Raw genomic sequence first — 12,702 nt, 5'->3', positions numbered from 1 at the left:
TGGATTGGGTATATTGCACAGGAGTAGAAATACAGCACAGTCATCACAGCAACACTCGGTAGCTTACATGAACAAAAACGTCTTTCACGACAGACCTTTCTCAAAAAAGAAGTGAGCTAATATTTTTAAATATAACTCACTCTTTCTGAGGGTTTCAACCAAGTTTGCTAGGGGACTTTGGTTAGCACAGCCAATGTTCTCAGTATTCTCTACTAAAACCTCAGTTCCTTTACTGAGGCACAAGATCTTACCAACTTTGTAGAATTTACCAAACTGTACTGCATTAACAGATGCGGTGCCTAGAAAGCATTTCTGGCACACAGTTTTAAATTCCTAAGCTAACTGGATACTGTGCATTGACAGACGATGCAGAACACAGGAAGTTATTTGTTTATGCTTCACTAAGTTACTCAACTGACACTAGAGATGGAACTCAACTTACTATCCAACGAAGTTTACGCTCGTGCTTCAAATGCACATATCATTCAGCTAAAAAAAAAAAAAGGTTAGAGAAACAACCCAGCCTCAATAATTGATCTTTTTATTCCTTCCAAATGATCCTTCCTTTACCTGTTCAAACTCAGGACTGACAAAAGAGGTGCAGTAGAAAAATAATGCTCAACAGTAAAACAAATGAAAGTTTAATTTCTCCTTTGACTCTCCAAACCAAGTCCCCAGATACTTAAAAGAGATGAGCAAACCTCTTCCTAATTATTCACCTAAATATACAAGTGCTTGAAGCCATTCAATTTGAGAAGTGAAGAAGTGTCTATATTCACACTGGCTAGCTCCTCTATTAGCATACATTACTTCAGAAACTGAGAGCACAGAGCCAGCCTGGAGCAGTGAGGCAGTTGTTTTCTCTGTTTTACTCGTATGCAATGTCTCCCAATGAAACTACAGATAACAGCAATGCTTGAAGTTACTATGAAAACACACCCAAAACAGTAGTGACAAGAACTCAAAAGTATTAGTCACTTTGGTCCTTTAAAAACACAACAGTATGAAAAATTACAGAAAAGAACAGTAGATTAGCATCTAAACCTAATGTTGTAAAGTAAAAAAACTAGATGGCAGTCTGCAGTGCAGACAAGTAAACAACGCTATCAGTATATCCAATGTCTTTTTCTATCCTTATAGTTTATGTATAATATATGAGAAGACAAAGTTCCGTGAGAGTTCAAGGGAAAAAAGACCAGCTGAGTTTAAAAAAGTTTGGTCCTCTCAGGTAAGTAGTTCAACAAGAAAAGGGTTCAAATTCCCTCAGATTATCTTCTGCTGTGAGCAGATCTACCATAGAAGTGACCTGCAGAAATTTTAATCTACTCAATAAATGGATTTTAACAGGTTTCAGATGACAATGTAAGCAACAAATATGATGAGCTTTCAGTACTCATTAAAACAATATGAAAGACCAATCTATTTACAGCAGTTATTTGTTGAGAAGCTGTTTATAGTAACTGTTTACAAACAGGAAACCTTATTATCCTTCTAGGCTTCTTCTGTTCAAAGAAAAATCTTGGAGCAAATGCTCTTACAAATCCCAGCTCTGAGTAAGACTGTAGAAACTGATCAAGACACCAACTAATCTGAATACTGCAGTATGAGCTAGCAAATTCAGGTGGTGGCTCACTTCCAACAACACAGGGAGCAACTTCTCCATTCTGCAAGCCCCTCCTTTTACCTCCACTGTAACTCCCTAGGAGAGAAAAGTAAACGTATACAAGTCTACAATTTTTATCATCAATCACCCTAGACAAATACTTAAAATTAACTGAGCAATTTGTTTAAATAAGTACATTAAACAATTTACACAGAATTTAGTATTATAGTAAAGTCAGAGATATTTAATTGATGGTTTTGCTCTTAAGAGGAGCACACTGGAGCACCGCAGTGCTTGTCATTTAAAAAAGCAGGGAGGGACAACATAAATGAGTTTTAAAACCACTCTAAGTAAAAGTGTAGGTCAATTTTGCCACCTGACTTATCTTAAATAAACAATATACCTTAGTGCTATTTACAGAATTAACTTCAAGTCATACAGATTAAAGTCTTGGAATAAATATTATTTTAACAATTATCTTGAGAAACAGCACAATACATTTTGATCTTACCTTTTACAAGCTGTGGCCATTCGGTGACATCAGGGTGATCACAATTTTGAGTCACTGATTAAAAACAGTTGTCACACCAGTCCTGTGTCACGTTGGGCTAAGCATGAGCTTAACAACTCTAAATAATAAAAATAATGTAGTTAAAAGTCCTTACAAACTATTTTCAGCCAGCCTACTGAACAAAAACACAGATGCTAAGAATCAGTTTGTCTGCAAAATAAAAGCTTTGTAAAATCTTGTTCAAATCTTTTAGACAGCATTATGTGACTACCCAAATACTTCACTATACAACTGATAAAACTGAAAATTCATCAACTTACTTTTAATCTCTCTACAAAGAAAAACCAAAAAGCAACAAAATAACCCCACATCTCTTGAACCAGAAGAAAGCACCCGATGTCAAGACAAAAAGCATTTGAAGATTTGGATGTATAAAAACACGAATCACAGGTTCTAACTACGATAACATTTGATAAATCGTTTCCCTTTTACAACTGAATTGGTACTAGCTCTTTTTTTATGGAGGTTCTGTGCTTGAGAGGGAAGAACAAGTAACTTATGATCTGCTGCATGCCTTTCCCCAAAACCAAGCTGTCTAAAGCTAAGTCTGAAAGGAACAAGTTTTGCCACTGGTGGCCCATCTTTTATGGCTATTTGCTCAATTTACATTGCACGGACTCTCCTTTCTCCTCTACGTTTTCAAAAGCGTATTTTACCTGTCAATTCTTTCCTGTGATCTGGCTCCACTGGTTTAAATTGAAGGCTTGGTCCTTTACTTTGTCACTCAGGTGGCAGCCAATGATCACTCAGCAATACTCGGGCCCAGAGTGCTCTGGGACCACCCCAGCTGATTACTTCCATGGCTGAAAAGGAACCAATTAGTCTCTTACCTATTACTATTATCTACTCTACAGTTAACTGACAAAATATTCCCAAACATAAGCCTCAACACTCAGTATCACCCCATTCTCTTTCCCACACAAGCACTAGTACTCAATGGACTGCAAAGAGGCCTATGAGGGAGTCACAAACAGCACAACTTACTTTCTGTTGATATGAAGTTTTTAATTACATTGCAACATAACTACTGTATTTAGTAAACAAAGGTATTTTTCTCTCAACAGCCTACAGTAGTACAGATCTCTGTCCAATATCTGAAAAAAAAGTTTTATTTCTGTTGTTGGATATCCATGTTTTTAGGTTTTTATGCAGCAAGGTGCACAAAAGCTAAGGAGGCACTCAGATCAGTTCTCTATATCTGTAGTCACTGTGATCCAGTGCAAATACCAACAGCACATCCTATAGCATGTTCAGTAAACAAAGCTTCTGTGCTTCAGTCCAGCGTATCACAAGTCTTTCAGTAAGGTCTCCAGTCTGACAGAGCAACCAAGAACCCTCATTGCTAATTTGCATCTGTTGACTCATCTAAGAAGAAATGGCTGAACAGGTCCTACAATTTTCTGAAGCTGGTCTGAAAAACTGCTGACTTTTTCTATTCTGTTATAATTTGCAAATCTGCTACACACTGCATCTCTAAAATGGAGTGAAAATGGAGTGTTATTTTTGAAATAACACTTTTTAATCAGGTGCATATCTTGACACAAGAAGTGTTGTTTTAATTATGAAGTCGGTGATACTAACAACTTCACAAGTGCAGTTGATTTAATTGAAAAAAGAAACAAACAATTGAAAAATCCCCAAAATAAAACAGAGGTTCTCTAATAAAACATTGGTATGGGTGTAAATTGTCAAAGCTGCAGTCAACAACTGAGTCAGTGCTGGGAGCACAGTGCAATGGCAAAAAGTCAATGGGAATGGTTGCTCCTCCATCAAAATCAAGTAACAGACCAGGTGAAGATGTTCAACTTAACAGCTGTGGACTATCAACCTCAAACAAAAGCTAATAGGTAAAAAAACCCAAACAACCACCAAGAAAGTGATACACAAGTAAGAAGCCTTAAAAGCACTGCTTTATGGCATTATGATGGTTTGACAATATTTGCTTTTATGCAAGCCTTAGCTTTACAGAAACACAAGTCCACCCTAGGGCAGTCCTTTATTCTCAAGTTAAATCTTATTTCTTGCTGCTTTCTGAAGAATTGGTGTGAAATGGCTCTGTAAAAATGCACTTAAAAATTATAAACTAATCTCTTTGCACAAGTAACTTTTAGTACAATAGTGAAAGAGGACAGTGGTGTAGTCTTCAATTCCGCATTTGTTAGGAAGAAACCTGTATTTTGTCTGGTTGCTTTACATAGCTAATACCTTAGTTGTGTTCCATGGAACTGGAAGCACATAAGAATAACAAACCAATAGCAGAATTGGTAAAAGAGTCAAAGGACTCAACTTGATCAAGAAAGGAAGACTAATATAATGGAAAAAAAATGCATTGTGAAAAAAGAAACTGAGCTACAACAGTTATTCATCTGTCACAGGTATTCCTTTACAGAAGTCTCTGGATGGAACTCACCTTCCAGAAGGTACCATTCTAGAACAGCTCCCCAGCAAATATTTATTCTTATAGCAGAATTACTAAAAAATGATTTCTCTAGACTTTACCATCGTGATTAATGTTGCTTACAGTTTAGCCTTTCACAAACGTATAGGGCAGCTGAAGGTAACAAGCAAAGTTCAGGTCTCCGCAATATATCCCAGAAACTTGAGATGGCTGCTAGAGGCTCTTTGGGACTAGGCATGCTCCAATACAGACACATCTATATCTGCCTAGCAACAATTCACAAGAGGTGGATCAAACCAGGACTGCAACAACCCATATTATAGTTACCAATATAAAGGGTAAGAACCATACACTCAAACCGTGTATATAGCATAGAGCAGCTATCAAGAGAAAATAGGATAAATAATGTTTGCACAGTACTTGGAGACAAAATCCATTTCTAACAGGTAAAAAGGTGCAGCTTCACTGAAAAGAACGCTATCAAATGAAAGGGAGAGTGGAAGGAAATAATAAACCAGTGAAAGCCACCAGTTAGAAACCACGTTCAGATGCTTCACAAGTGGCTAAAAAGCAACTTGGTTGCCTTCATCAAGTATTTCCTTGAACCTTAAATCACAAACATTATGGTCAGACCAGATGATCTTGTAGGTCCTTTCCAACCTTGTGATTCTACGATTCTATGAGTCACGGTGAGGCTCCCAGCATCAACAAACAGAATCCAAAGCTACACCATGGGGAACGTGAGTACATATTCATCAGCAAGGAAGTCCAAAACAACTTCCAGCTACAAATCACTGTAAATTAGAAGTTTTCACAGACAGTCATCATCCATACAGTGAAAGGTGCCCTTGTACTACCAGAGCTTGCTTAACACTGACATAAAGGAAACTGCAACTAATAGGAAAGCTGGCCATTTATCATGATCCCCAGAGGTCCCTTCCAACCCCTACAGTTGTGTGATTCTGTCTGATGCATCAAGTGTCCTGAAACAAATTGCAGAATATGTTTCATATTTCTACGTTCAGTCTTAACTGTAACTTGCAGAAAAACAGCAGTACTGTTGGAAACATCAATTCCTTTTGTTGCTCGCTTGTTTTTGCCAACACAGAAAGCACAGAAAGATGTAAGATTCCAAAACTTTTATTCATGAAACTATCAGTAGGTCAAATTATCAGCTGCCTATTAAAGGAAAATCAAATATGTTAATACAATCTAATTACATAAAACCCAGTGGAGCAGCCAAAAACAAGCAAACAAAAAACAGCAGTAAGGCACTTGAATGAAGTTTGTTGTTGCTGGTTTTTTTTACTACTTCATAAGTTGAACTCATCCAATCTCAATAATAGCAGATGAATACAAGCCAACATGGTTAGAAGACAAAAATAATGGGGTTCTACCCTGGAAAACATCAATTAAAGCGACTACAACAGTCACAACTGATTAGTAAATACACATACGCTCCCTGTATTACAGCTGAAACAGATACTATTCACAAGCAGTTCCTGGAAAGGTAATCATCTACACAAAGTACTTTAGACACGTTCAAAACTAGAGCCTAATTCTCCAATTACTCAATATTCTTCCACGCTATTCTAGAAGTAGCAGAATAGGGCATGAAAACAAGAGAAAGTGGCTTGTGATAACGTAATGAAAAGAATTAAAAGTTGATCAAGATGACTGATGAGAATACTGCAAGGAACTAAGTATTTTCGTAAGAAAGAATGAACACCCACAAAAAAGATCCTCCAACTGAAAGAAAACACACATATAGAGAAACACGTATGACTGGAAACTAAAGGTTGAAAAACTCAGTGGAAACACAAGCATGCAGGATAGCGAGTAATAAACTATTTGGAGAGAGGGTCTGAATTTGCTATTATCTTCAAATTAAGACCGGTTACTATTCCGAAATCTACACTGTAGTGAAAACATAAATCACCGAGTTTAATAAAGGTAGAATTTGGTGTACCTAGTAAACCTCCAAATACAGATTTATATAAAAGCTTCATTTATAATATCTGCATAGTTGCTATGCCTTGGCTATGATATCCACAAATAACACAGTAACAGCAAGAGCCCCATAGTTTGCTACCATAATCCTTTCTAAAGGCTTCTCATTTTCTTTATTCATTTCTCCTGTTTTCTACAGCTGTCTCCGTTATTCCGGACAGTAGATTTCCATCCCTGCATCCCCCAACATATTTTTTTTTTGGCTGAGGTTTCTGTAAAATCTCATCCTTCAGCATAGGAAGTTCCACACGAATGTGCGCGAGAACTTCTTTACAGTGAGGGTGATGGAGCACTGGAACAGGCTGCCCAGGGAGGTGGTGGAGTCTCCTGCTCTGGAGATATTCAAGACCCGCCTGGACGCCTACCTGTGTGACGTGGTGTAGGGAGCCTGCTTTGGCAGGGGGGTTGGACTCCATGATCTCTAGAGGTCCCTTCCAACCCCTACAATTCTGTGATATACTTTATTCATCTTTGTAAAAGAGGCAAGATCTGCAGTTACCTTTAGCTAGTACATTTTTCACTTGGACTATAGCTATTTTTTCCTTTGCTCCCAGCCTCGCTCCATCTCCAAAAAAACATTTGTTTCTATCTCAGCTGTGTCTGCTACTTCAGGCTCCCTCCAAGATTATGCACCTTTGAATGGAAAGGTCCTCCAACATCAGAAAGTGAAATACAATCACCTATTTAAATTTGTTTTGGTAGCTCTCCATTTACTGGGTAGGTATCAAGTTATCTTCCAAAGAGCTAAGTTTTACAGCTTCGCTTCAGCTTAAATATTTAAACTTTTATTCCACCTATCTTTCTCGCTTATGCTTTGGTTATTTTGCTTTCTTTTTCCACCCACTCATCACATGGAGCCTTTCATGCAAAGCACCTTTTTGTTCACCAAATTCTTCAGTGACACGAGTATGTTTGTTTAAATGTAGGTTATATTAAAACCAAACAATCATGCAGTCCTGTAGCGTAACACTCAGTTTTTCTGACGTTTTGCTGTTCTGATGTTCATTACTTGCATGTTGTGGTGGATTAGAGGGGGATTCTTGTTCATCAGCTTACAAAGCGTGTACCATCACAAAGACTACACAAACACATACAGTAGCAAATAGTTAAACATTCAGAAGAAAGCAGCCAGTAGAGATAACAGCAAAGAAGAAATTACAGCTTAGGTCTGAAAGAGAGCTGTCATACACAAAATGGGTATTGAAACTGGAGAGTGAGAAGCAGGTGGGTGGTCTCACTGATGCTGTGGGTGCAAAGTGAATGCACACTACCTGCCCAGTGCTTGCTGGAGTACAGGACCAATCTAAAGAATTATCATAACTCAGATACTCCTGAGAGAACACAACTTTTCCTATTTTTTATTTGTTAAGACTTAAGAGTTTTTTATAAGCATACACCACAGTTAAAGTCACCATGCATCAAGAACACTGTAGAACTTGAGCCAATACTGAGTGGTGCAGATTTTCTCTAATACCACGCATCTCCACTGGACTATCACAGCATAAGGTTAGAAAATGGGAACTAGAGTAATTGCAAGTTAAAGTTGATTTTGTTATAATGCATACACGCAATTTTAAGCTTGCTGGACACTAAGAGCCCAGACAAAGAGAGACACCACGTGGCTCACGCTGCTGTTAGTAAAGGTTATGTTTCTGAGTTTCCAAACATCCCAGTTTGTAAATTTTCTGAGAGGGGACTTGATCCAGGTTTATAAATACCTGAGGTGTGGGAGTCATAGTGGCGAGGCTGGTCTCTTTTCAGTAGTGCGTGGGGACAGGACTAGGGGTAATGGGATGAAAGTACAGCATAGGAAGTTCTGCACAAATGTGAGCAAGAACTTCTTTACGGTGAGGGTGACGGAGCACTGGAACAGGCTGCCCAGGGAGGTGGTGGAGTCTCCTTCTCTGGAGATATTCAAGACCTGCCTGTATGCCTACCTGTGTGACGTGGTGTAGGGAGCCTGCTTTGGCAGGGGGGTTGGCAGGGGGGTTGGAGATCGGTGATCTCTAGAGGTCCCTTCCAACCCCTACAATTCTGTGATTTTGCTTACACTGATGTTTGATTAACTTTTCTAGTATTTCTGAGTCTATTCTGCATGTTACACTTAAAAAGCGTACAAGTCTGACTATAAATGTGTACAGCAGCATGGAAAAAGCCTTCAGCAACAGCAGCAGGTCTTATCCAGCCAACAGAGAATTAGATGGATTGCAGTAGCATAATGCTGAGTTTGTATAAGAAATTAAAATGGAATTAGTCAATGGTGCATCTTTATTTTCTCCAATATCAAGTCAGCTATCCAAAGAAACTAAACCTAAAAGTAACAGACATTAAAGTTGAAAAAATATGGGAAAAATGAATGCATGTGTTTTCCTGAATTCATTTTCAACTTCTTTGTTTAAATCAGTGAAGTATAATTCTTCTTATTAGACCCAATACATACAATAAAAGTGAAAACATAGACATACCATATCTTTCCAGAGCAGCAGAAACCTGTACGTCCCAATTCTAGAATGGACTTCTACGGCTCCTGTACCTGTAATGCAAAACATTGTATGTCAGTTTTCACACTACGCGGCGTGCAGTCACAAAACTCACTGTTGCTTCAAAGGGATATAAATGAGAACAGCCGTTCGATTAGTCACAAGTTTACAATGAAATGAAACACAGGACTTTCAATACCAGCCACAGCAGAAAATGCTTAGTTATGTCAGGGAAACTGCAATAGCTGAACACGTCCATACACAGTGTTCCCTATTCTTTCCTCTCTAGTGATGCAATACAGTTTTATAATTCCGTTCATCCAGTTTATTATAAATATCCACTTCCTTCTTCTAGAAGATTCTGGCAAGGTTTCTCTCCTGCTCCACCCTACCCCACCCCCCCATCCATTTTTCCCCCCTCTTTAAAAAGTAGTATTTTCTTAATTAAAGACATCAGTATTTATAAGAATAATTTAAATAAATGCTTTCAAAAGTCACCAACAGAAGCACACTTTGGTCCTGGCAGCACAGAACTGTTTTCTGTTTTCGGTAAGCATGTCTATAAGAAGTTCAGTTTTAGAAAAGCCGTAATAAAGAAGGAACTCAGGCCTAAACATACCCCAAATATTTATAACAAGCAACTAACAAGCACAGTACAACCAGTGTGAGGGGTCTAAGTTACACAGAAACAGTCATATAATTAAAGAAAACTAATATTTACTTGGAAATTCATTTATTTGGTTCAAAGTATGTTTTCAGTATCACAAAGATTAATACTGAATTTGTTGGTTCTAAACCTCTATTTAAGAGCAAACAAATGCAGCGGAGCTGATTCAGATTGATTTCCAACTTAGATCAGTGTTCCCATGAAAGAAGCCCTGATCTGGTTACCTTAAGGAGTACACATTCAGTTTTGGATTAATGATATGAAATGAGAGAGCATCTATCCAGTACCCAAGGCCCAGTTCTGCTCTGGGGAGGATACAAAAAGGATGGATAGGAACATCTGTGCCAGTCCAGCTCCACAGCTCTACCAGGTTGTGCTTAACTTGAAGCCACCAAGCAAATTCAGCTATAACTATTCCTATGAACACAAACGGTATTTTCACGTCTCGCACCACAGGACTTCCAGCTTTTATCATAATTACAGAATTGTAGGGGTTGGAAGGGACCTCCAGAGATCATCGAGTCCAACCCCCCTGCCAAAGCAGGTTCCCTACACCACGTCACACAGGTAGGTGTCCAGGCGGGTCTGCAAATGCTCTCAAGCATTCACAACTGTACATGCAGAGCAATGCTATCTATATGTAATTAACTGACTGTCCTCTAAGCCACAAAGCACCAGCTTGCAGGGCGCATAATACAAGAGAACAAGAAAAGTATGGAGCGAAGAAGTATCACAAACACATTTAGCAGAGACCTAACAATTGCTGCCCAGCAAGAGGAGACTAGAAAACAAAGGGTCGCAACAGAACCAAGGCAAAAAACAGAACCAATGACAATAGCAGGACACGGGGAAATGGTTTTAAGTTAAAAGAGGGAAGATTTAGGTTGGATTTCATGAGCGGCTACATGAACAAACAAAAATGGAACGCAAGATCTGCAATGCTGTCTACGGTACGGATGCAAACTGCCACAGAATCAGATGCACATTTATACCACCAGTAAATTGATTAGTTGCATATAAGCACACCTGCTTAAAATAGGCATGCAAGGACAAAAGTGGTTGGACTAAAAGCACCAGGCTACTGCTATTGCTTCCACTCCAATGTAAAAGGATTTCTCAATCAAACGTGACCAGCAGCCAAAATGCTAGTTTTCTACTGCCACATTAATATCGAATCAGAAGAGACTTCAGGTTTGCCCTGAAGAATCAACGAGGATGAAAGCTATCGAATTAACCAAACTGTGGTGTACAGAGTGCAAAGAAAAACAGTTAAGCAAAATAAATTGTGAAAAATACTTCACAGCACCTATGATGCCTTGGCACTGATCACAGAATAACACCAGGAATGACCCCGGTGTTGGATATGGGGATCCATCTAAGGACATAGTAGTCTCCAACCCCCCTGAAAACCTGGCAGGGCCACCCAAACATACCCCTTTTAACTAGATCAGGTGCCCAGGGCCCCGTCAAACCTGGTCTTGAACACCTCCAAGGACGGGCATTCCACAAAACCTCCCTGGCAGCGCCTGTTCAGGGCCTAACCACTTTCTCCTATGTTGAAGAACTACCCCCTAACAAGGAGTTGATGAAAGGTACAATGAAGTCACACCTATCAGAAGCCTGGCAGCTCTTTTCTACCTTTAACAAGCAAAAACACAAAGACCCCACAGCACACAACTGGCTTTCACAAGAACCCAGAAACACCAGTATCTCAGTGAAGTAATTCCCCTAAGACCACTCACGTCCTCAGAACTCAAAGCATTTACAGCTTGTGTGGACAGTTGTGTATCTCCACCATCTACCGCACACAGCTTTTGCTACAGCGGTTGGAACAGGTACCTAAGTGCTGCTACAGCTGCCAGTGCACACTGGTGTACCTTGGACTTTCTAAACATAGAATAGGGTACTAAACCCTAACACTGATCATCAAGACTTTGGACGTTAGATTTCACTATAAATCAGAAACTAAGTGTTATCTGAATAGAGCTATGCAAATAAAGATGAAAGCATCCCACTGGGAATTCTGAAGTAGTGACAGACAGGATTATCTAGCTTTGTCAAAGTTTCTTATGCCTTTTAAGAAAACAAAAAATATCATACTGCAAAAATCAGAATGTTCTTATGTACTGAAGTCATCAGCTGAAATGCATGACTAAGCCTAAAGCAGAAAGAAAACGAAAACAAGAAACCTCACCCACGAGTATGGTAGCATTTCCTGTTTGACCTGCAGCCCACTTAGGAAGTTCAGCTCCTTTAAGAGCCGGTTCTCCACGCTCCAACACCCCAAAGTGTGCCCTCACCGAGCTGCAGCTGCTCCAGCCCGGGTCCCATAGAGCATACCAGAGCAGGACAGCACAAGCACTGCCAGGGCCCGGCTGCCTGGACAAGCCTGGCATCTCTCAGCGTTGTGCAGCTTGGCACTGTGTTACAGATCTCAGTGCCTCTCAGGGTGAGGGGGAGGTCTATTTTTCATTCCCATTGCTCACTTCACCAATTTACATGGCATAATGATCATCGAGGACATGTCAAGGAGTCCCAGAAGGGAGTCCAAAGGGAGGAGAAGGAGAGTCATCTCAATGACAGAGGCACAAAGACCCAGCCTTGCCCTTACCGCTCAAACTCAAACTGAAGTCCTGCCACACTGCTCCCAAAACATCAGAAGGAAGAGAAACCAGGTGATTCATTGTTGCCACACCAATACACAAGGAGCCCCAAGACCTCACTGCAGCCTTTCAATACCTGAAGGGACTTACACCCAGGAGGGAGTAAACACTTCAAAAGGGCTGATAATAGCAGATAGGAAATGATTTTAAGTTGAAAAGAGGGAAGATTTAGGTTGGATGTTAGGGGGAATTCTTCACTAGAGATGGTTAGGCCCTGAAACAAGCTGCCCAGGAGGTTGTGGATGCCCCGTCCTTGGAGTGGTTCAAGACCAGGTTGGACGCGGGCCCTGGCAACTGATCTAGTAAATGT

General features: G+C 39.7%; 1 protein-coding gene across 1 annotated transcript in view; it reads right to left on the bottom strand.

Moving 5' to 3' along the window:
• Nucleotides 1–12,702, bottom strand: part of UBE3A (ubiquitin protein ligase E3A) — a 44,150-nt gene that overhangs the window by 26,262 nt on the left and 5,186 nt on the right. Inside the window, exons 2-3 of the mRNA XM_015851006.2 lie at nt 9,048–9,115; nt 2,115–2,232 (exon numbers count right to left, since the gene is read on the bottom strand). Of these exons, the coding sequence (XP_015706492.1) occupies nt 2,115–2,134 (20 nt within the window). The 5' untranslated portion in view covers nt 2,135–2,232; nt 9,048–9,115. The remainder of the gene's footprint in view (nt 1–2,114; nt 2,233–9,047; nt 9,116–12,702) is intronic.

This window comes from Coturnix japonica, chromosome 1 (assembly GCF_001577835.2).
Source record: "Coturnix japonica isolate 7356 chromosome 1, Coturnix japonica 2.1, whole genome shotgun sequence".
NCBI classification, from domain to species: Eukaryota; Metazoa; Chordata; class Aves; order Galliformes; family Phasianidae; genus Coturnix; species Coturnix japonica.
Note: the sequence above shows the minus strand (reverse complement) of the source record. Positions and strands in the feature narration are given on the sequence as shown.